The 24437-nt window shown below is 53.3% G+C and overlaps 3 protein-coding genes across 3 annotated transcripts; 2 read left to right on the top strand and 1 right to left on the bottom strand.

Moving 5' to 3' along the window:
- Nucleotides 1-692: 692 nt before the first annotated feature.
- Nucleotides 693-8719, bottom strand: COCSUDRAFT_47721 (elongation factor EF-3). Its single transcript, XM_005647351.1, has 16 exons — nucleotides 8491-8719; nucleotides 7830-7966; nucleotides 7509-7679; nucleotides 7044-7298; nucleotides 6523-6786; nucleotides 6111-6293; nucleotides 5720-5878; nucleotides 5242-5493; nucleotides 4786-5053; nucleotides 4328-4533; nucleotides 3982-4142; nucleotides 3523-3736; nucleotides 2984-3240; nucleotides 2492-2661; nucleotides 2070-2234; nucleotides 693-1863 (listed from the first exon to the last, which is right to left on the bottom strand). Exons 1-16 carry the CDS (start codon nucleotides 8525-8527, stop codon nucleotides 1604-1606), a joined length of 3159 nt encoding a protein of 1052 aa, XP_005647408.1. The 5' UTR covers nucleotides 8528-8719; the 3' UTR covers nucleotides 693-1603.
- A 353-nt stretch (nucleotides 8720-9072) lies between these two features.
- On the top strand, nucleotides 9073-17037 carry COCSUDRAFT_16360 (prokaryotic type I DNA topoisomerase; the record flags this gene model as incomplete). Its single annotated transcript, XM_005647350.1, has 18 exons — nucleotides 9073-9159; nucleotides 9262-9459; nucleotides 9611-9709; nucleotides 10122-10223; nucleotides 10706-10816; nucleotides 11324-11458; nucleotides 11815-11971; nucleotides 12467-12708; nucleotides 13103-13345; nucleotides 13674-13748; nucleotides 13858-13962; nucleotides 14187-14300; nucleotides 14647-14821; nucleotides 15114-15223; nucleotides 15504-15647; nucleotides 15973-16123; nucleotides 16343-16458; nucleotides 16801-17037. 18 exons carry the CDS (start codon nucleotides 9073-9075, stop codon nucleotides 17035-17037), a joined length of 2601 nt encoding a protein of 866 aa, XP_005647407.1.
- Nucleotides 17038-19337: 2300 nt separating this feature from the next.
- COCSUDRAFT_16096 (ABC1-domain-containing protein) lies at nucleotides 19338-24009 on the top strand (the record flags this gene model as incomplete). Its single annotated transcript, XM_005647349.1, has 11 exons — nucleotides 19338-19608; nucleotides 19744-19892; nucleotides 20208-20384; nucleotides 20686-20730; nucleotides 21121-21258; nucleotides 21521-21610; nucleotides 21995-22165; nucleotides 22562-22594; nucleotides 22862-22942; nucleotides 23345-23481; nucleotides 23814-24009. 11 exons carry the CDS (start codon nucleotides 19338-19340, stop codon nucleotides 24007-24009), a joined length of 1488 nt encoding a protein of 495 aa, XP_005647406.1.
- Between the last annotated feature and the right edge of the window lie 428 nt (nucleotides 24010-24437).

Genomic DNA, 24437 nt, shown 5'->3' with positions numbered 1-24437 from the left:
GGTGGCGCTTTGAAATACATTGCAGTGCCTTGTAGCAAGAGTACACAGTCAGTGTGCGTACCTTTAGAAGTGTCTTATTTGTATTTTATGGAAAGACCCAGTGACGGTCCATCATCTGCGCTGCATTGGCAACAGCAGGCCGAGAGTATGCCTGATGTTTAGAGGGTGTAGGCATATCTTGTATGGTGCAAGGAAGTGTGGTGAAGGTTTGAGAGATCTGGAATGTAGGAGGATTGTGAATTGCTTGTCAGGACTAGGCTTGTGACTGCTGTAAACTTTGGATGTGTGCACAGACGTCGCTGACATGCACAGTGAAGAGTGAGCAAGTGTAAATACATCTCTGTGGACTTCTGTGTGCCTTGTAAACATCACATTTGGGGGATTGAGTGCTTAGCACTGTCCATGGCATTGCAACATCATTCCATTTTCTCTAATATCTTCATTTGGTGCTGCTGAGCATGCGCATGCTCAGATATACAGTGCATGTGCATTGCCTGTTTTTTTTACCATCACCAGTGATTCACCACTCAGCTCTGAAGGGTGCAGGTCAGCACGTGCAAACGTCTTGGTGCTTAAGATACTCAAAATTGTGGCATAGGATTTCAAGATGCGCTTTCAAGGATCAATTGATTTTTTGCACAGGGAAGGCATGCTTTCTAATGTCTGGAGCAAGCTTGGGAACTGAAGCATGATGATGACTGAAATGTGATTACAGAATGGTGAGGCACCTTGTGTGGTACAGGCATGCACGTTGGCAACACTGCACTCGCCTAAGACAATCCTGAGGTCCTACTCTCCAGTGATCTAGTGCGTTTGGAAGGCGGCTTCTCCAGCGGGTGCCGGCTGAAGCATGAATGAATTCTAGTCAATGACAACCAGAACTACCTGAAGGCAAGCCCCCATGCATGCATGCAGGGCTGCTCTCACATCTAACAAATTGCAGCACGCTGCTAGCCAGCGTGCACAAAGAATTGGAGCACTTTGTGCAATAAGATTAATCAATGGTAGCTCTACCTGGCAACCTAGATGCAGCCAACTCTGCAAAGCGTTTGGGAGCCTACTCGAGGCACGGGGCCAGGAGCAAAACAGACTCTTTATGCTATATTGCTTAGCAAGACGTTATGCAAGGGATGAAATGACAGACTGAACACAACTTTTGTCTTGCACCCCCGGTGAGTCAAGGGGTTGGGGTGAACCGAGCGGCAGCGCATAAACACGTGCGCGCACAGCATACGACCGTCGGGAAATCTAAAAGTCATCCGACGATCGCCAACCCTTGCGTCGGAAAATCCTCGGAGCAAGGGCATCTTGGTGGATTGGCGGCAGACGTCAGGAAAGCTAAAAGACATCTGACGGCTGCCTGCCTCCCGCACAGGTCTTGCAAACGGGGCCGAAGCCTATCACAGCAACAGCACCCAGAGTCCTGGCAGGAGCAATTGCAACCCCTTACTCTTGTCTTGTCTTTAATTCTCCGAACAAATCCCAACCCAGCAAAGAAATCAACCAGTGCTGCGGTGCCAGCGAGTTCATGGCATACATTGACACGAGCAAACGGTCCTGATCAGGCGAGCTGACGTGGCATGGATGCCAGGTCAGCGCCAGCTCACTCCTCGTCCTCGGAGTCGGAAACCTCCTCTCCGCGCGCGCGGCGGGCGTCACGCAGCTTCTTGGCCTTCTTCTTCTCCTTGTTGTTCAGCGTCTTCTTCTGCTGCTTGATCTTGACAATGTTGCCAAAGGCGTCAACGGTCTCCTCCTCAGGCTTCCACTCCAGCTTGACATTGGCTGCCGCCGGGTTCTGGCCCGTCACGTGCAGTCGGCCGGCCTCCATCGTCCACTTCTCCGGGCACAGCGCGCTTGTGAACTCTGCGGGGCAGGCATGTATGGCAGATCAGTACGCTGACTCACAGCTGGATAGATTGCACACCGTCTAGCATTCAAAGGCAAGCAGAGGCAATGCCAGTGCAGCTGTAAATTACAGGGGCACAGAGCCAGGGAGCCAAATAAGTGCATTACGCACGATTGTAAAAGGTTGCAAAAATGGCGGGAAAATATTGAGGGCAGGCGCTCACCAGAGTGGTGGGAAATCATAACGACACCGCCGCCGTATGTCTTGATGGCGGCGGCGAGGGCGCCGAGGGACTCGCGGTCCAGGTAGTTGGTGGGCTCATCCAGCACCAGCATGTGGGGGGAGTTCCACATGGCAGCAGCCAGCACCACCTTGACCTTCTGACCACCTGTGACAGCACCAGAGGAAAACCCATCAGCACAATCCTTTTGCGTTCAGCAACAGCATGATTCAATCTGTTGAACAAGATTGAAGAAGGAATGGAGAACACTTCTGGGCTGACTTGGTCTGCTGCGAGGGCCAGCAGTGCAGAGCGTTGTGAAGGCACCATCGATGCATATCAGCAGAGCCTGTCTGAAAAGGATCAAGGCTGCCTGACAAGGACCAGGTAGGGATGCACTCAAAGGAGAGGAGGCGGGGCCGCACCGGAGAGGCCGCGGATGTGGGAGTGGGTGCCGAACTCGGGGTCGATGCCCAGGTCCTGCAGGTGCTGCTGCACCTGGGCGGTTGTCAGCGGGCGAGTGTGCATGCCCAGGCGGGCAGCCTCCTTCACGTCCAGCTCGTTCACCAACTTCTCAAAGCCCATGTCCACCAGCCTGCACGCAGCCATGCATTACATCAGGACACTCCGTCGTCTCGCTTCACAAGCAGATTGACAGGCCTGCAACAGGACAGGACTGAAGCACCAGCATTCACATCACAATCAACCCCACCACTGCTGAACAATCAGAGCTACATAAGCATCAGCAAGAGCAGCAACATCATTGCTGTTGAGCAGCCCAAGCTTCTGCCGCCTGCGCCTGAATTGCCAGCAACGGCGCAGTGGATCATGGATGCTCTTGAAAATTTGCATATTGAGTCAAGATGCAGAGAAACTTTGAAGACAGCAGAGATATTGGGAGGAAGGCGGGCGCGCACTTGTCGCGGACGATGTAGGTGTTCTGGTCGGGGGTGCAGTTCTTCCACTGGACCTCGTACTCGTAGCTCTTCTTCATCTTGCGACGTGAGACCAGCTTGTCCAGCACGCGCTTGGTGCCGTCCTCCATCTTGTGCTGGGCGGCCATCTTCTCGGCCTCCTCCGCGCTGATCTGGCGGGTCACCTTGGTCAGGTTCTCGCGATCCTCGCCGATCGCGTAACGCCAGCGGATGTACTCGTTGGGAGTCTTCTCCAGGTGCTGGAGGCAATAATATTACCAGTCAGCCCACCATAACACGAAAAGCACAGCACTTCAACCTTTTCATTCTATCTGGGCTCAGCACCCATATGTAGCTGGGTAGGGCTTTCAACCAAAAAAGAAAGCACATCATCATTGCAACTTCCTCGGAAAGCAAGATGGCTACCAATGCTGAAGGGTTCGCGGAGACAAAGGAGCAACGGTCCGGCTATTCAAGCATGCATGAAGACAGGAACATGTCGTGAATGGGATTGAGGGGCAGAAGTGGACGCGAATAAACACCTGCTCAATGTGGTGGAAGGCGTGCTGCGCGACGTAGGCGATGCGCATGTTGGGGTGCTTCCAGACGGACCCGCCAGTGGGCTCCAGCTCGCCGGTCAGCACCTTGATCATGGTGGATTTGCCGGCACCGTTGGGGCCCAGCACTGCCACGCGGCTGTTGAGCGTGCAGAACAGGCTGATGTCCTCCAGAGTGTTCTTCTCGGCGGTGGGGTACCTGCAGCAGCGTCAGCGGAATGTTCAGCACGATGCGCCGCTCAGCATGCTTCAAAAATGTAATACATCAGCCCTCTGCCATGATTGGAAAACACACCACAAGCAAGATGTGGCTGCAGGCTCAGGCTACTGGTCAAGAGGAATGCGAAGCAACAAGGTTCCAGTCATTCGATTCGCTACTGGTCCAGATCACAGACAAGCAACAAAGGCTGCACAAAAAGAGAGGAATACGAGAGGGAGGCTCACTTGTAGGCGACGTTGTGCATCTTGAGGATAGGTCGGTCCTTGGTCTTGACGCCCTCCAGGAAGCCAGGCTCGGGCAGCACGAAGGAGAGGCCCTGGGTGGAGGCCAGCTCGTAGTAGGAGCGCGCCTCGGGCTTCTTCTTCACAAACTCGCTCAGGTTGCCCTGCACAGCACGCCACAGTTCCCACGTCAGCACCAATGCATCTTGCTCAGATCAAGCACACAACATGCTGGCAGACACTTTGAAGCGCTTGCAAGGATCTTGACATGCACAAAACACATCATTTGCGCATGCAAAAATACGATTGAAGGCAGATAAAAGCAGATAGAAAGAAAGGCTAAGAGCACCTTGTAGATCTTGAGCTTGCGGTTCTCGTAGTGGATGATGGACTGGCAGACGTTGTCCAGGAAGCCGGAGTCGTGAGACACGATGACGGAGGTCACGTCGGTGAGGGTGGTCAGGTAGTTGACCAGCCACGCCACGTTCTTGACATCCAAGTGATTGGTCGGCTCATCCAGGAGCATGATCTCGGCACGCTGCAGCATGGCGCGGGCTGCGACAGGCAGAAAAGAATCTCAGCTTCATTGCTCTCTGGCTCATTTGGTTGACTACAATCAGACAGAGAAGACAAGCAAGACATCAGCAAGGCACCCCAGACAATGAAAACACACACCCAATCACCCACAAATATATCAGAGCTGGACACTGCTGAGGCATCAGCAGCGACAATGCACTTGTATGGATGGCCTGAGTAGCATACAAGGAATGCTGCTGCAAGAACAGGGCTGCTGCAAGGACGACTCACCCAGAGCGAGCTTCATCTTCCAGCCACCGGAGAGGGAGGCGACGGGGGAGTTCTGCATGTTCTCGGTGAAGCCCACGGAGCCGAGGGTCTCCGTCACCTGGGGCAGAGTGACCTCGCCCTTGAGCACGGGGTCGGCAAACACATAGTCCACGACGGAGATGTCGGACAGCTCAGCGTCGATGTCGTGCTCCACGTAGACCGTGCGCAGCTCCTCCTTGGGCGGGAAGCCGTCCACCTGGCCGTTGGCGATCGCGCGCATCAGCGTCGACTGCGTAGCAGCACACACAGCCATGTCAGCACACCGTCAGCAACATATGTACCAGAAGTGAAGGCAGGAAGCAAAGCAGAAGTAAGGACAGGGCTGCAGAGCCAGAAGAAAAGCCACAGCATTATCAATGGTAGTCTTTTAAAAGGGGCAAGATGAGCTGCAAAGAAGGGAAAGGAGGAGATGCACACCTTGCCGGCACCGTTGGGGCCGCAAAGACCGTAGCGGCGGCCCTTCTTGAGGCGGAGGCGGGTGTTGTTGAGCAGGATCTTGGCACCATATGCGAGCGAGAACTCGCAGTCGCACAGGTCAACTCCTTCTTCCTCCTCAACCTCGTCGTGGGCCTTGTCCTGGGTGACCATGTAGGACTTGTCCAGGAACTCGGCGCACACCTTCTCGACGGCGGCTGCTTCCATGAACTCGGACAGGTAAGGCACCACACACTGCGACACAGATCATCATTTGTCAGCCTCTATTATTCAATTTCGGAACTTCACATTCAAAGTTCGATTAGCCCCACATGCCAGGCCTGCAATCTACTTCCATAGACCCATGAACAGCTTTGGTCACAGAACTGACATGCTGGATATGCAGCCACCTGAGATCAGCTGTTCAAGCAAGAGTGGCACAGCAAGGTTAAGTTTGTGGAAAGTAGGATGATTGGCACACCTTCTGCCAGTCCTCGATCTCGAAGTTCTTGACCCAGATGAGGGTGGAGCAGAGCGCTGCCACGTACTCGAGGGTGGTCGATGCGATGGCAGAGGGCACCTCGGCCATGGCAGCATTGCTGTGCTTCGCCTCCAGGTCCTTCAGCACCGGCAGCACCACCTGCGCGCAGAATTCCATGCAACTTAGTCACTAAAACTATCATTTATTGATTTCTGTTTTCTGCAATGCTTAGAAAAAGCTAAGTGACCTCTGTCAAAACATGCGCTACAATACCTCTCAATGTGCAACAGCACACCTATGGCAACCCACCAAATTTGCTTGCGCTCCAAGGCAGTACATGAAGAGAGGGCCACTAGTCAGCATGCAGAAAGGGCAAGGCGTGAGAGTGCACCTTGAAATCGTGGGCCTCGGCGGGAGCGGTGGCGGCGGGGTCCTGCACGAGGCTGAGCAGGGTGTCGCGGGCCTTGGAGGCCACGGTGCGGCACTCCGGGTCGGGTACCTCCTGGCTCACCTTCTCCAGGCCGGGCAGCAGACGCGGCAGAAACACAGCAGCATCGTTCGGGTTGTCCACCAGCTGCAGTGCAACAAAAAAACAAGTCAGCTTCCAGCAATTTTTTGGTTGCATACACTCCATCAAACTCAATGCATGCTGTCTGCGCAGTCTCACGAAAGAACAGTGCATCTGCTTCGTGAATAGGGCGACGAGTCAGCATGGCTGACTATCACTGGTGAGGCAAATTTAAACAGCCAGAACCAGTATGTTGTGGGATGCAAACTCACAGGAGGGTGGCAGAAAGGAGCACCTTGGCCATGTTGTCGATGATGAGCGCGGCCTTGCGCTTGACGGCGGTGGCACGCTCCTTGAGGCCGCGGATGAGCAGCGGGGTCATGATGGACAGCGCAGGGGCCTCCACAGCCTGCACGAAGGTGGTCGCGCCCAGCTTGTGGACGCAGTCGGGCACCTCGGTCGGCCGCGCGATGCAGGAAACCATGACGGGGATGAAGGGCTCGATGTCGCGGTTGCCCACCACCGCGCACACCTCCTTCATCGCCTTGGTCGCGGCGGTCTGCAAGACAACAATCTCATTTGTCAGCCACTTCCTTGCATGCAACATTTGTGCGGACAGGTCGAGACAAATATGCACCAGGCTCAGGCAACACCCAGCTTGCTTGCATAGACCAATCCAGACACACAAGGACTCAATCATAGGTTTGGTCTGCACACGCTCAGGGAGTACAGTGTAAGCTCAAAGGGTAAGAAACCACCAGCATGCCCACACAGAAGGGCACAACAAGAGCTGACGACACAGCCAAACCCGCGCACCTTGACTTGGGGCTTGGCGTCTCCCATGACGGCAGAGACGGCGGGGATAATGTCAGGCAGGCACTTGGAGACCTGGCTGGGGCAGCGCTTGGTCAGCTCGCCCAGGCAGGCCAGGGCAGCGTTCTTGGTCTGCCAGTTCTTCTTGGTGTCGAGCGCGGCCAGCAGCTCTGGCAGCACCACCTTGATCGCCTGCTCATTCAGCAGGGATGTGAAGGCCTTGCGCGTCGCGCTGGCGGCCTCACGCACCGGCGTCACCTGCATGCCAAAACTTCCTTGTCAGCACTCAGCACTCCCTTGATCAACCTCTTCTGTGCCCACCCACTGCACGGGTCAAATTCAACACCAACCAAGAGGCAGTAAGCAAAGACTACATGCTGCTGATCGACAAAATTGCACGCTGCAGCAGTGACTACAAGTCAGCTGATGGATGTGGGACTGTCAAGCGAGGGGGGTGAATGACCACACCTTGTCGGAGCACTTCTCAAGGATGGTGGCCAGGACAAGGGCCACGAAGGGCTCGACTGGGGTGCCGATCTCCTTGATGAGGGCGGTGTAGGTCTCGAAGGCTCCCTGGCGGGCCAGAGGGTCTGTGGTGCTGTTGGCTGCCTCTGCCAGGCGGTCCACAAGTCCACCAGCCTGTGATGTGTAACAACCACATGTCAAAAAAGGCGCACAGAAGCTCAGGAACACCTTGCAATACACTTGAGATAATTGACAGACACTCAGGAGCAGTGGACACCAAAGTTCAAGGGATTGGCAGCGCTTAGAAGTGCAGATGCAGCACACCTTCAGGCCAGCTACACCCCCTTTTTTGACAAGGGCGACCACTTCTGAGATGGCGGCTGTGCGCTCAGCATCCTCTGCTGAGATGGACAGCCTCTTCATGAGAGCCAGGACGGTCTTGGTCTCCTCGGTACTGACAACTGCAAGGACAACAAGGAGGGAATATTCAGTTGTCACGTTTTTGCTGCGCTTCGACGTCCAGTCTGTGTATAATCAGGTGCACCATGGTACAAAGAATTTATTCAAAGTACCACAAAGATGCTGGGACGCTAAAACACCCCAAGCAGGCCGCCAAGCAGTCACGGTGTCAGGCAGCTTACAGCCTCACGAATCTGCCCAAAGGAAAACCGATACCCTCAAGTACAAAGCCGGCATGCACCGTGGGTATCAACAAACAAACACTGGGCAGGGGCTGAAAGCACAGGCAGGGTCCACGAAGCACTCGGTCCTTACGCCGTGCAATGTCGGCCGAAGTGTGACATAAAGCTCGCCGCCATAAGTGCCAAACAATGATCACAAAGAGCAGTAACAGGATGCTTCCGCGATCGGCAATTGATGGCCGGGGCTGAGAGGAGCCTTCCCACCGCCAACGCCACTCACTGATATACGGCCCAGCTACCGCAACAACTCCTTCTCAACTTGAACACAGGAAACGGGCACACACCTGAAGCCGGGACAGCGACCTCTGTAGTTGCGACCATGATGCGATTTGTGCCGTTTGAACACTCGAAGTAGCTGGACGTCCCTGAGCCGCCTTCGAAAATTGTTTCAGTAAGCGCGTGGAAGTGACCGCGTTAACTGTCTCTGGGTGCACAAAGTCTTCCCCGGGCTCGGATGCTTGCACTGAAATAGCAGTGCCAACAACCGTCCTACAAATTTCTGCCCGAAGGTGCTTGGTGCGTTGGAAAATTGTCTGAGCCGGGCGCCCAATTGTCAGGTTCAGCGCTTCTTCTAGTTTTATTAATTACCCCCGCGCCGTCGCCGGCGGCGTTGTCTTAAAGTTTGCCTGGCTCTCCAGGGAAGTTCCCAATTCCAGCTCATCATGTGCACTTTCTGCATCAACAGGATATACCTCGTCAGCAACTGCACCCCCTTTTGCATGCAATTCTAATGCTCTTCCCTGAAATGTGAAGATAAAACAGGGCGATGGTGAACCGATCTGTGGTGATCAGTTTCTCTGAAGTTCGCAATGTACACCCATTTTATGAACATTGATACCTGCGTATGACAGTCGATTATTTGAGATATGTCGGGGCTTGTTCCTATAGTCCTGCTCGTTGCAGAGAAGCCATCATTGGCTCTCTCGATTGCAACTTTCCTATCCCAAAGCCAGGTGATCAATGTCAGCTCCCAGCACCATTAGTAGAAATTTACCTAGAGATCAATTTGACAGAAAGTCAAATTGCCTGACAAATACGCCAACTCTCTACCCCAGGCACGATACAGGAAGAGCTATCTGGACGTGCACGAATGGGACGGCAAGTTCCAGGGCCGTGCAGCCCACTTCAGGATGACATCAGTCATCGGCCATGTCCTATCCATTGACTTCCCGCCCAAGTACCAGAACTGGGAGACCACAGACCCCGCCTCCCTCTTCGATGCCCCCACTGTCAAGACTGAGGCCACGCCCAAGGTGCTCACCTTTTTTCTCCCCCTTCCACACCATGCGCGACACCATGCGCGGAAGCATGCATGTCATTGGCACAGTCCTGCATGCCTTGCATGCACTGTGCAGACTATTTTATCCTCAAGCCTGCATAACATTAGGTGCTGCGTGGGAGCAGGCGCATGTGTGCAAGCACCTGCAGCAGGAAGCGCGGGGGTGCTCCTACCTCGTGCTGTGGTTGGACTGCGACAGGGAGGGCGAAAACATCTGCTTCGAGGTGGGCTTCTCACAGTTATCAGGGCCATCACCCTTGCATCTTGTTCGCTAAGGCTCTCTGCAATCCTGATCAATTCGCCTGGTCTGTCAGCCCGTGGAAGCACCAAAACTTGTCTTTCCCTACCAGACCACATCAGCCGGTTTAATTGACCAAGCACTATTAGCAGCGTGCTTTCCAAGGTTACTGCCAGCTCTCATGTGGTTTCGCTTGTCCGGTATAATTTAAGGCTGGGGCCTAGAGGCGGGAGAGAAGACACCTGCAGCCGTCAGACGATCCCAGCACGTCCAAGTCAGTTACCCCCCAGCCAGGGGTCACTATAGATACATTTAGATGTGTTACCTCCTGGAGCTGCCAGGTGGTTGTGCGGGGGATTATAGGTGATGAGGTAATTCCTTTGTCTGGGGGGATGCAGGTGATGGACAACACTCTGAAGTGGATGGTGAGGGTGCCGGGACAGCAGGTGTTCCGCGCGCGCTTCTCTGCCATCAGCGCCCCTGAGATACTGGCCGCCATGGTGCGCAGCCGGCCTGCCTTATGCAAATTAGTCATTGTTTCAGGAGAGTGTTAAAAGAGCCACACAGCTGCAAGACAACTCTTGGAGACGGTGTCTGTCAAAGGAAGCTTGGCGGTTGCTCGGAAGCAGTGAACAAGTCGCGCGACCTGCCCGGCTCATGCACGAGTAGCGGGCTCATGAGAGTGTTTCAGTAGGCACAACCTTGCAGGACAGCTCACAGAATTTAAATCAGTTAGAGGAGGCTTGACGGCTGCTTGAAAGCAATATAAAATTTGCGCCAGCTGCCCGGCTTATGCATGCTCTGCCGTCTCACGAGAGTGTCGTTGGAGGCACACATGCGCAAAGACGCAGCTCACGGAGCTGAGGCTTGTCAGGGGCTGCCCCGGAAGCTTGGCGATTTGCATGAAAGCACTGAATAGGTCAGAACGGGATCAGAAAGAGACAAAGATGGGTGTGCCAATTGGCCTGTGCCGCGCATGCAGGAGAGGCTGGGGGAGCCCAACAGGGCGGAGGCAGAGGCGGTGGATGCGCGGCAGGAGCTGGACCTGAAAGTCGGCGTTGCCTTCACCCGCTTCCAGACCCGCTACTTCCAGGTGAGCGCCTGACTGCCACCAGCTTCCCCTGGCTTGGCATTTCAATAAAGTGTTTCTCAACATTGCCAGCTTTGCAACAGCGCCCCATGTGGGCAGATCAACTGCTCATCATCAGGCAGGGATGGCATTGAAGCTGTTCCCAGATTTTTGTGTGTGCTCTGTTTCAAGTTTGTGTCAGCCTTGTAGCATCCTTGCATGCACCCGCCTGGTGTCATTGCCCAAGAAATGCAGAGACTGCCCTTTTACGTAAGGTGGAGACACACCACACAGTCCTTGAAGTTCTACGCAGTCCCAGGTTCACCGGATGATGCTTTTGCACATCATATTTGTGGACCTTGCATGTGTGGATGATTCCGCTGGAACCTTGGGCAGCCGCATGCCTAACCTTACACCCATGATTACTCCATAATGCTCATGCACCCATATAATGGGTGGACCTGACACTCTGTGAAGTCAGGGGAGTGCCTGGTTATCTCCTTTTATGAAAGGCCAAACATCTGTGTGCAGGGCAAGTATGGAAACCTGGACGCATCGGTGATCAGCTACGGGCCGTGCCAGACGCCGACGCTGTTCTTCTGCGTGCAGCGCCACCAGCTCATAACTGCCTTTCAGCCGGAGGACTACTGGACCATCCGGCCCAACGTGTCCAAGGCCGGCCAGAGGCAAGCACCCCATCCTCTTTCAGCCCTTAAAAGCGCACTACTCTCCTCCTGCAACTGCCCTTCAAGGCACAGCGTCCGGAGGGTGTTGGGCTGTGATACCCCATATGGGCAGGGGCTGTACATGCCAGGGCAATGCAGCCCCAAGGCTGCTCTGCCGAGCGAGCCGCACGCATCTCTTAGCCCAGCTCATTTCATCGTTATTCAGGATATTGACTGAGTGCGGAGAATCTGGAAGTGAGGCTTTGTCACGATGAGTAAAACTTGCTGTTGCACTGTCTGCCTGGCTGCATGCACCAGACATTGTCAAAGGTTTTCTAAATATTCCTGTTGAGGCAGTGTGGCGTCTGTGTGTTCAGAATAGATGTGGAGTGGTCCCGCGGTCGCCTATTTGACCGGGACGTGGCGCTGCTGTTTCAGCGTATTGTTACAGAGGCGCGTGCTCTGCGCTGCGTGGAAGTCTCTGCCAAAGAGGAGCGGCGGCAGCGGCCCAACGGTAGAGCCTTGCCACCTGCTGACCCTGTTTCAACTTACACAACGTTTCTGGGGAGCTTTCAAGGTGTCTATGGGTTGCGCTGTAGTGCTACCTCTGCTTATGATGACAGCTGGGTTAGAGTGGTCATGTCTTTGGCATATTGTGCCTTTTGGGAGTGTCTTTGGTCGGAAATTGGTACACGAAGAGACTGGGTGCAGCGCTTTTGACCGCACCTTTGGATATCCCCTACCAGCCGAGCATGAAGACCCATGGCAGCACATTACTGTGAGGAGCTGGGGAGAGAACAGATGGCAACTTCCTATCGTTCTTGTATCAGTGGCCACTCACCTGCACCCAGAGATGAAGAGTCTCTTTCACTCGCAAGCCGGCCTTAACGCATTGGAGCTGCACGTCTCAGCATCTTCACCAACAATCATGCATCCAAATCTTTCGAGGCAGAAAGGAGCATGGCAGACGCAGTGCGCTGGATTCACACCCCTTTTGGTGCGGCCGCAGGGCTGAACACGGTTGAGCTGATGAAGACAGCCTCCAGCGCGATGGGCATGTCCCCGCAGCAGGCCATGCGCTGTGCAGAGGGCCTGTACACCAGCGGCTACATCTCCTACCCGCGCACAGAGAGCACCGCGTACCCGCCCGGCTTTGATTTCCACGAGGTGCTGGTAGAGATGCGGCGGCACCCCATCTGGGGGGAGTACGCCGCCGGCCTCATGGGCCACGGCGCCTTCGCTCCTCCCAAGGTGCGCCAATCGCATGAAGATCACCCTGGCAATGGTGCTCGTGGGGACCTTTTGAGTCCAAAATGTGAAGGGAGTTTGATATTTGAAACCGCTGCACAGCAGAAGGACCTTCCCCTCACGCCGATCAGGTGATGCTCAACTTGAGGAGTTGCCCAGCCTTTTGAGCAGAAGTAAATTTGCAGCACTGCAGTGCTCTGCCGCCTGAAGGGCAAGACATGCCGTACCAGGCTCGTTGAACACGCTTAAACATGCTTGACACAGGCGCAAGTGTATCCTGCATAGCCCAGCCCTGCATCAATGCCTGGGGATGAGCGACTTGTCCAACCAGCCACACAAGCTGTTCACTGCCTACGATGAACGATAGCATGATCCACAATCCGGATCTGGCACACAGGGGGGCCACGACGCGGGGGACCACCCCCCGATAACGCCGATAGCCTCGGCTACGGAGGCGGAGCTGGGCGGCGGCGACGACTGGCGCCTCTACGACTACATTGCACGCCACTTCCTCGGCTCGCTCTCCCCGGACTGCGTTCTCCGGCGCACCACCGCCGCCTTCGCCGCCGGCAACGAGCGGTTCAGCGCCACCGGTGTCGCCCCCGTGCGTGCTGGCTTCACTGCTGTAATGCCCTGGAAGGTGTGAGCTCTCTTGCAGAGCCTTGGCGCGGCCTTACTGGAGGTTGAATCTACAGAGTCTGCCTTTTATAATGATGTTCATCAGTCCTCAAAAGGGGGGTGGGCTGATGCCATGGCAGAGCTGCTGTACTTGGCCGTTGCAGTGGGGTCCGGCAAGCTTAGCCCTTCTGGAGTCGCCCCTTGTCAGCTGCTCACCATTATTTAACGTTTTCAGCTGAATGTGGAGCATGTGAATCTACACTGAATTGTAAATTGCGACCAAAATTTGCTAAGTGCTACAGCGCTGTGCATGCAGCAAGCAAATTTATATGATCTTACTATCTGTGCAGGCTGTGCAAGGGGAGCCTCTGCCGCCGCTGCATGAGGGCGAAATCCTGCCAATCACTGAAGTGGAGCTGAAGCAGGTAAGACCCCAATCACTAATCAATTCACTGCCAAAATCACAACTGTGAGAGCTTGGTTGCATTCATGTCATGCATTCGTGCAGCTGAAGCACGTGCATGCATGCTGCAGGGCAAGACATCGCCCCCAGACTACCTGACCGAGAGCGAGCTAATCGGGCTCATGGAGAAACATGGCATCGGCACCGACGCCTCCATATCCGTCCACATTGCCAAAGTATGCTTCACACGCATTGGCCCTTCTCCATTCCTCTGTTGCTCGCCAGCAAAACTCCTGCTTGCATCAAATCTACTCTGTGGTCCCCTCCTCTCTGGGAGGAATGAGGCGCACATGCACTTGCCTGGCATCCGTATTGCTTTCTGGTTCCTAACTCCTCAATTTCTGGTTGGAATATTGAAAGTAATTGAATTTTGGAATCCAAAAAAATGTCGCTGATGCAGGTGTGCGAACGCTACGTCAGCATCCAGTCAGGGCGGCGACTCATGCCCACAGAGCTGGGGGTGACCCTTGTGCGCGGCTACCAACTCATCGACCCAGACCTCTGCCTTCCCCTGGTGCGAGGGCAAACCCTGAAATTCTTATCCAGATTCAAATTCGACATGATGAAGCACGGCATGTATCAAATTTGGTGACCACGGCTCATGATCTAAGTGTAGCCTGGGCAAGTTGTTTTCTGCCGTTATGTGACCAGAGGCACCTTCTCTACATTAGTCATTCACCAGAGGCATGGGATGTCTGTTGTCAAATGCGAAGACAGATATGCACAGCCTTGGTGAATTCTATCAGTGCTGACTCTTTCTTGGACGATATGCAGGTGAGGTGTTGTGTTGTACTGTAATGTAAGTTCTCTTTGATGATATGCAGGTACAGTATCTTGAAAGTCATTTGGATCATCTGCAGGTGAGGTCCCATGTGGAGAAGCAGATCGATCTGATAGCGCAGGGCCTCGCAGGGAGGGAGGCAGTGGTGGCGCACACGTTGGACCAATTTTCGCGCAAGTTCCGCTACTTTGTCGGGAAGATTGAGCGCATGGACGCCCTCTTCGAGGCCTCCTTCTCGCCGCTGGCCTCCTCTGGTGAGGCACCTCTGCCGCATGTTTATCCACCTCCCTCGGGAAAGGAAGAAGATATTGACTGCCCATGAGGTGGATTATGTGCACCCATTGATGTGCTGGTTTGTGACGCAATGTACTCAATTCTGCTGCAGCGCACCCAATGTCATTACCACCTTCTTGCAGATGAAAATATCACGGAGACTATCTGACACATGTTGGGCATGGAGCTGAAGGACTCTTTCCTGGAAATTCTGGCGAACCCCTCTGTAGCAGCAGCAGACGCTAAAAAGGAAGCGTGCAATTTTGACTGCAGGCAAGCCGCTGAGCAAGTGCGGCAAGTGCGCGCGCTACATGAAGCTCATCTCCGTGCGGCCCTCCAGGATGTACTGCCCCACCTGCGAGGAAGTCCTCAACCTACCCCAGGTCAGCCCTTTGATCCGCCTCACTTCTTTAATCCCAGGCGCATGCTACCTCCTCCATGCATCTCTCCGTGGTCTCCTCTCGTTTTCTCCTCTTGTAGTCCTTGGGAGCCTTTCCCACCCACCCCTTCTACCAGTAGAATGCATTGTGCCTTGGCTTTGTGTAGTGATGAGAAAGTTGCAGAGTCGTGCCCTTTTTTCTTCCTCTTCTGTACGTGACAGTGCTCTCAAAAACGGTCGGAGGGAGGGTTTGTGATGACAGGGTGAATGTCTGGGGTTGGCAGGGGGGATCGGTGAAGCTGTACAAGGGGTTGGCGTGCCCGCTGGACAACTATGAGATTGTGCTCTTCTCGCTGACTGGACCGGACGCCAAGACCTACCCGCTGTGCCCGTTCTGCTACAACAATCCGCCCGCCGGAGCCATGCAGGTAAAAACGCTCCTCTGCATAGTCTGGGACCCTGCATTTGCCGAGCCTGCCCATCTTCCTCTCTTGTATCTCTCAGATTACTTGTCCAACAGTTGACTCTAAATCAACTAACATGCCTTCAACGGTTTTGAGTCCTTTGCGTCCTTGGTCTTTGCATGCTGCAGGAGGCTGCATGTGCCAGGCTTGGGATGTTGCCATGGTGTCACATTTTCGCGGGCAATGCGTTTTATGTAAGATAGGCATGCGTGTGTCAGGGAGGAGTGTAGAGCTGTGCTTCAAAGTGATGAGCAGGTCTAGAGCCCCAATGTTCTAAAATGAGGGCGAGAATGACGGCTCAAGCATGCGTCGCCAGGTCGCGGGCCCGGGCGCGGGCGCGAAGCCGGGCATGCCTTGCACACTGTGCCCCCACATGGGCTGCCAGCACAGCTTCCTGCGCAAGGGCGTTACCCCCTGCCCAGAGTGTGACACTGGCACAGGTTTCTCTCCCTACCCTTTCTTTGCCTTGCTTGCTTTCATGCACATTCAGACCGAGCCAATTTGGTTCTATATCGCTTGTCTTGCATGTACGTGTGATCAGATGTCTCTCCAGCTCCACCAGCAACCAGATGCCTAGCTGTGGTTGCTAAGTCAGCCTGCTCGTCACTCTTCAGCGCCACTCTTCCAGGTCACATGATTGCTCACTGTGGTTTGTACAGTGGTGCTGGACCCTGTCTCCGGCCCCAAGTGGCGCCTGGACTGCAACCTCTGCAGCTTCATGATCTACCTGCCCGAGACGCTGCACGCCGTCAAGCTGTCCAAGGAGCGCTGTCAGGTGCGCTCTCTGCACATTAGTTTAGCTGCCCATTTTCAAGGCAGAGCAGGTAGCTGAAACTGGTGCCAAAGTTGGCACGTGGTTGGGGTGTGTCACTTGGTCTAAGACCTTGGGCCCTGCGGCTAAAGTCCTGCCTTGCAAGATTCAAAGCTATCTTTGAAGATTACTTTCCAGAGGTGTCAAGGAGCTAGCCTGTGCTGGTGCCAAAGGCAATAACTAGAGATCTGGAGGAATGAGATCTGGGTTGAAACGTCATGGTCCACTGGCACTATTTTCAAGCTTCTGTTCAATGCTATTGTCGCGCCAAAGCATGAGGTTGCAGGGGATCTGGGTGTTGTGCAGGAATGCGAGTCGGTGCTGCTGAAGCTTGACTTCAAGAAGGGGGCGTCCCCTCTTCCCAATGGGGAGACAGAGACGACAGCATGCGTGGTGTGCAACGAGAAGATAGCGGCGCTGTGCACAGCCAAGCATGGGCGCAGCTACGCTAAACGGCGTGGCGGCGGCCGGCGCGGCCGGGGCCGGGGGCGCGGCCGCGGCCGCCGCACCGGCGACCCGCTCATGAGCTTCCGGGACTTCTAGATCTGATCGATCAGATCAGTTCTGAATATTCCGGGTCTTTGCATGGTGTCTGAATTTCGCAGGCTGCTTGTGTTCCAGCTTTGCCTAAGTGAGAATGGGCGTGACTGTCACTGCGAATGTCACGGCATGAATGATGATTGAACTTACATATGAATGGGTTGCAAGCCTCAAGAAACATCAAATAAGGAATCGCGCTTTCCATTTGTTCGTACGCGTAGTGTTTTGTGTATTGAATGTGGAGTGTTAAGGGCTGAAATTGAAAGGATTTACAGTGCATGCATGCAGACTGACTGAGTCAGGCAGTCTGCACATGCGCGTGGACCACAACAAAGGCCTGATCCAATGTATGACTCTGAAAAACATTATGGGCAACATGAAGCCTGCACGCTGTGCATGATGCAGCGATTGCAATGTAGTACACTATTGTACACGTATACGTATCCATTAGCTAACGAAGGTGCGGCCATGTGACTGCTCTTGTTTACATCGATAGCCTTATCTACCCACATGAAATTTCGCCATGCTGCAAAGATGCATGCATTCCTCAATCCAAACGGAGCCTTCACTCAATTTACTACCCCGTCCAGCTGATTTGACACATCAGGTGTCATGTATGTTCTGTTAGGGGCATGACAAACACGAATCTCATTGGCATCTCAAGAGAAGATTGATGCATCATGGGCTATAAAGGCATGTCTCCAGTTGGAACAGGCACGGCCTTCCTCACGTATGGCTGCATTCGTCTGTGTTTCATATTGGACCATGGGCTTTTTCTCAGCTGCCCTTTTGAGGGCATCAATTATTGTTCCCATGCACTTCTTCTTCATGCGGTTGTAATAACAGCCCAGCCTAACCATCTGCATGAGAAAAGTGTCGGGCTCTGCCAATTCAATCTCCACTGTTTTGGCCTCGATATGAATCTGCTCCAGCAATGTGTATCGCGGGACGAACAAATTGACGCTGCCCTGGCCATGAGAGTATATCGTCAGGTGCTTCACAGCCTGAAAATTGGGGACTTGCGGCCCAGGCCCAGACAGGCGGCCGACACTGAGGTTCCCCTTGCCCTTATCGATCCACAGGTCCAGCCTCTGAAGCGGACTCCCATGCGAGGCCAAGTACCAGAGCAAGGCTTGGAATTTGTCCGATACCTCATGACGGCATTTGGCACTCAGAAATTCCAGTTGCACCTCATGAGTTAACCATGGCAACTGCTCCAAAGCTTCGGCAGGAGCACTGATGCTTAATCTAACCTCAGGGGCCATTAACAGCACGTGCGGAACAATTGACTCCAAGTGAAGCTCCTTAAGGCACAACAGGCTACTCAGATCCAAGATATCTGGTTGGCTCAGCGAAATGCCGCCATTGCTAGATGATCCCAGGGTGATAATCTCCAGCTGCACTGAGCTGCAAATTGATTGCAGCAATGTGTCTGGGAAAGGGTTGGCACTCAAGCACAGCCTCTTCAGATTCTGCAGTGGTGGCAACGACTGTAAGGTACATCCATACGGTGACAAGCTTTGGGTACCACTCCAGGCTTCCCTCAAGCAGTGCTGCACGTACTCTTCAATTTGCTGCTTAGCTGCTTTGTCGGAATTCCCACGATGCTCACTTGACAGGAGGATGCTGAATGACAAGTTTTTGAGAGCACGGGCTCTGACGGCGCTCTCTGCCCTGGTGGTCAGAGCATCGTGCAACCAATTTTCCTGCATCGCCTGTGCCAACAATCGCGATCCTAAGTTTCAAGGCACAAAGCAGAGCAGCTCCTTTATAGTCAATAACTTTGGTAGACGTAGATTAAAGAGGTCTTACAGTGCTCCTGAACCCCAGATTAATATATCGTGCTTCTCCCCAGTGTTTGGCAGCCCACGTCAAGGTAGCGTCCCCAATTCTGTCAAGCCTGATAGGCAAATAAATGTGTTCTGGCTCTATTTCGTTCAGAACACGACAGACACTACCACAGGTCTTCACCCACTGTCTTGCAGTGAAGTGCGTCGCGATTTTTTGCCACAACTCGACTGGAAGTGAAACACCGCGGGTAATTGGTTCTCTGTCCATGCCTGCAAACATGAACAGCAACAAGGTCTGCCCTCTGTGTCTGTCAGGTAAGTTCAAGGCCTACACGGAGGGAGAATGCCAATTGCACGGTGCTGGTGCCACTGGACCGTGCCAGCCTTCGTTAAGGTATTCAAATGGAGCGTTGCCACGTCCACACCAGTAACCTTACTCAACCCACATGGCCTCAAGCCTTAAGTCCAATGTTTGCTGGAAATTTCGCAGAAATCGTGCAAACTACATCAGGCATGTCCCTCAAAAAGGTGTTGACAGGGCGTGTCTGCCATACATTGCTCTCCTCGACTGTTCGCACTCCTTTCGCTGCTTTTTGTACCGCCAGCCAGGCCCCAATTACACCTCGATATTCATTGGCCACTAAATTAGCAGTCGCGATCCCGACAGCGTTACTCGGATCTTGGATCCTCTTTTCCGAGGACCCCGGCACCAGAGTTGTAATCGCTCTTCAGCTGCCCTTTAGACTCGCTCGCGACATCGCATGTGCAGCAACTATTGCAGCTGGTGGGACACACTAAGCCAACTTTGATAAATCTTAAACAATCTATCATTAAGTTTATCAAAAGTTTGATTGCAATCGCAGGAATGTGCTAAAGATCTGAATGATTATTCCAACGTCTCTTTTTGCTTCGGCTGCAGATTATAAGTGGTCTTTGAGAGGGCTGGTCGGGGACAAGTACGAGGAAGCTCAACACAAAGTTCATGAGCGCTCTGCAGAAAGGCTGCAGCGCCTCTGCTTTGCTAATGGGGGTATCTACATCAAGCTTGGCCAGCACATCGCCCAGCTGGTGGGCACTCGCTGCAACCTGCGGGTTTGCAGAGGATTTTATGCTGATTAACCCACTGGTCTCCAATTGAGCTCGTCAGCACTAGGCAGCTTTACAATACACCACGGATTGGTGGTCAGAAAACCAGCCGGGGTCATCTTGGTATTCCAGATCAGAGCCCAAGCTTGCAACAAACCTGTCACTTCTGCCAGTGTCGACTTCACTGCAAAGCAGAATGTCCCCCAAATTTGATCCAATGATCCAGGATGTGGCCATTGGAGGGAGGCACAATGCCCTGACATGCACAGTATAAAATTTGCTGTGGCTGCCACCCAGGACCACTTATTGCCAGAGGAGTATGTGCTCACCATGCGGAGAACGATGCTGGACCAGTGCCCTGTGTCAACCTACAAGGAGGTGGCCAGGATTGTGAAGGAGGACTTGGGAAGCACCCCAGAGGAGCTCTTCGCCAGCTTTGAGCACACACCCATCGCCTCAGCCTCACTCGCGCAGGTGACAGCACCCTCCCCTTGTGAGGACACCTGCCCTTGAATTCCTATGTTGATTCTTCAGCCTAGCATTGCCTCATGGCAATAGGGCAGCCCTTGACAAACATCAGCGAATGAACCTAAGGGGCAAGATTGCAGCCCTTGTATTAGAGCAGCGAAGGAACTCAAGGGCAAGGTTGCAGCCCTTGGAGGTAGATCAGGGAAGGACTTGAGGGTGATTTTTGCGGGGCTTGAAATGTTCCATACAAAAGGAATTCAAGGGCATAATTGCAAAGGGATATCGAAAGTGAATGTGTGATGTGCAGGTGCATAGGGCCACAGCTCATGACGGGCGCCAGCTGGCTGTGAAGGTGGGCATGCTCTCCCTCCCATGTCACATCAGTGTATAGAATCGCAGACAGGATAAAAGCTGTGCCTGGTGAAGCATGGTGCATGTGAAGTGCTGGAGCACACTCTCTGATGCCCTACACCTTGTAGGCTACAAGGTCCCTGCGGCTTATCAGCCCCGCTTATTTGACTTGCATTGGAGTCTGGACATTATTATGGATGCTGCCCAGGTGCCTGCTACTTTATCACACAGTGATAAGGTGGCAAACTTGGGTGGCATCCGGAGATCTTCACGCTTCAAAGCAGGTTCTCTGGTGGGCAAGATGGAAATTATGGACGACCCGATGCGACCCATGACTGGTTTGTTATCCTCCAAAAACCTCAGCGAATGTGGTGTGGGATTGATTGCGCAGGTGCAGCATGCGGGCTTGAGGGACAGTTGCACAGCAGACACGCTGACTGTGGAGTTTCTAGTAAACTCGGTGCATTTCCTGTTCCCCAAGTTTGACTACAGCTGGCTGGTGGAGGAGATCAAAGACAGCCTGCCCAAGGTGCGCTATTCTAGCATTAAGCCTCTTCTCAGCCTGAATCTGTGCTTGTACACCCTTTGCAACGCCCGTAGAGTGGAGGCTCTCTCCAAATGTGCTTCCCTTTACCCAGCACTGAAGCTGTCGGATGCATGCAGAGTTGATTCAGAGTACATGCAAGGTTCGCTGCAATCCTGAGGTCAGGTAGGATTAGATAGGGCAGTGTTTATAATTACCGTAATCCGATAGATTTGATCTAATAAGAATTATCACGGTGCGCATGCAGGAGCTGGATTTCAGCATCGAGGCGGCCAATGCAGAACGGTGTAGGAAGAACTTCAGCTCCCGGCAGACACATGTCAGGGGCCGAGTTGCGGTGCGCATGCTACCTTCTTTTGCTGCTCTGTTCTGTTTGTTTTTTTGATGTAGCTGCTCAGCAAGAACCTTTTCAAGGAGCCTGCATACTTGTCAGCTCAGCACCACACAGTTGGGCATCCTATAAATTAGGAGGCTCAAATCAATTTACAGCATTGGAATCTGTTGCAATCCCTTCTGTGTCACGGATCAGCAAGGATACATATCAGATCAGGCACAGATTGGTACCGGATGACTTTTTTGGGTCTGACATCCATTCATGTGGGTTGATCTGTGATATTCTGGGCGGAAGCTTCTTCAGCACCCAGCGCACCTCTCACCCCACAAAAACTCTTCCTCCCTCCAAAGTATAAGAGAGGTGAAGGAGAATCCCACTGGTGTACAGGTGCCGGAGATATCGCACCCGCTGTCCACAAAGCGGGTGCTAACGATGGAATTCGTGACGGGCGCCAATGTGTGCGACAAGCAAGCGCTGGCGCGAATGGGGTTGAAACCCAAGGATGTTGCCCGGCTCGTGTCTGAGACCTTCAACGAGATGATCTTCATCTTCGGCGATGTGAGCCTCCCGCCCTTTAATCCTTAGATTTACAAGAGATTGTCCTGCAAATTGTCAACCAACCAAGCAAAGTTCAGAAGCCCAGACAGGCACGCAGAAGAGCTCACTGCTCACAAAAGAGTCCTCTAGAGTCACCGATCAGAAGCACAGTATTCTTTCTGAGGGGCCGCACTGACAGCAGAGCTCGCACAGCATCTTCCAATATACAAATCTCTAGCCTTTTGTAGCTACAGAACAAGACTGCCTTCTGCCAACTTTGAGGATTCTGGGGCGTGCAGGCTTGACAATCTAGTGCCAGCGGCAGCTAGACGCCCTGCAACCTATTGGCTATGTGGGAGTGGATTTGTGTAATCAAGGGATAGCGGAATTTTGAATATATGTGATGGTGATGCGCAGGTGCACTGCGATCCGCATGCTGCCAACATGCTGGTGATATACTTGCCGTCAGCCCTATGACCTTCATCGGAAATTGTTCTGCACATACCACGTTGGAGTGCTACTTGCATTGAGGTAGTTGGGTTGCAAAGACACGATACAATCTGTCTTGTCTTGAGCACAGATCAGCTCAAGACAAGAGCTGTTGATTCTTGATTTCAGTCTGAACACATGTTGGAGCACATTACCTGGCTGTCAATGCTTGGTACAAGCAAATGGACTGTGCCATGGCTGATGCAGTAACAATGAGTTCCTCTGCAGATCCGGGAGAAGAATGGGAAGCCCGAGCTGGTGTTGCTAGACCACGGCCTCTACAAGCGCATCACCGATGAATTCAGGCGCGTTCCCTCCAGCTTTCTCATATCACCTTGTGCACAGCCCTATGCTCACTTGGGAACTTCGCGATAAGTGCACGTTCACATTGCACAAAGTTCCTCGGCCTCTGCTCAAGTGGAGGAGGAATTGAGGGGCCTCCATGCTCAGCATCAGTCTTGGTTTTCTCTTCTTGTGCAGATGAGCTGACGCCATTTGTCAGTGTCTTTGAGGCTTCTTCTGCACAGGGTGCTGCTGCACTCACTGGCAGGGAGGCTGTCAAGAGTCTGAACCAAGTATGATTACCTCAATAGAGTACCCCTTTCACAGCAATACTATCCTACACCTTTTTTAAGAGCCATGTGTGTTGGACATCTGTTTCATGTACATGTACTGCAAGACATCTAATATTGCTGTGTGTCCAGGCGGGAGTATGCTGGGCTGTGGCGGGCGCTGGTGTTTGGGGACGAGGCGGGGATCAAGCAGCATGCAGCCGCCATGAATGCTGCCGACTCGTATGCATTCTTCGCCTGCATGCTCACCATGCGCCCCTGGGAAGAAGTCACCAGGTGAGACGGGATTCTGAAAGATTTAAAGAATTCATAGGGACTGCCAATTCCGGCCACAATCAGGCAATCATGTTGCAGGTGAGGACAATTGCAAACATAGTTAAAACTTGGCAAGAGCGGACATTTTGTAGATGTTTTGCTTGTTTGTCCCTTCCCTTTGTTCGCTTCAGCTCCAACAGCTGCATGGCCTGTCGTGACATAGTGCACGAGCTTACATTTCTGCTCTCTACCTGGTATATAATGCTGTGTGTTTTGGTGACCTGCTGTTGATGGATATTCTCCAGATGTGACATCACCTGTGGAGTAATGATGTCATCGCTATGATGTGGCAGGGCGTCGGCGGACCACCTGTACCTGCCCACGTCGGCGGAGGGCCGGAAGAAGATCCAGGGGTACGCGTCGCAGTTTGCCAGGGAGATAAGCGACATGCTGCGGCGCATCCCCCGCCCGCTGCTGCTGCTGCTCAAGACGAACGACTGCCTGCGCACGGTGGACACCTGCCTCGGCCAGGTGCTCAAAATTCTCTGACTTCTCTCTGATTGGCTGCGCCTATGCTGTTTGTTTCACCGCGCAATGTTGTACTCTACCTCGAGGTGTGCTGCATGGTGTGCTAAAAGATTACATGCTCAGATCAATCGTGCAACAGAACACCCTTCAAACAGAAGGTGATGCAAGCTTCTGCCCTCAACTTCGCTGCACAAACGAAAACACTTGCATGGCAGGGTTGCTCTGAATCCAGGTTTTGCGAGATATGCTCAAAATGTACGTGCTTTCTGTCCGCAAGGGTAAGGTGTACAACTGAAACCCCTGGACAATGTAGGTACTGTTTGGTTTCAATTTTGGCATGCCTCAGGCACTCAGGGCAATCAACGGAGCATTGTGTTGCGTGTGTCCTTGTGTTTTTGTTATTAGAGAGTTCTGAAGGGAGTTCTGAAGGGAGTTCTGAAGGGAGTTCT

Source organism: Coccomyxa subellipsoidea, assembly GCF_000258705.1.
Source record: "Coccomyxa subellipsoidea C-169, whole genome shotgun sequence".
In the NCBI taxonomy this organism is placed as follows: domain Eukaryota; kingdom Viridiplantae; phylum Chlorophyta; class Trebouxiophyceae; family Coccomyxaceae; genus Coccomyxa; species Coccomyxa subellipsoidea.
This window is presented reverse-complemented; position numbering and strand designations above follow the sequence as displayed.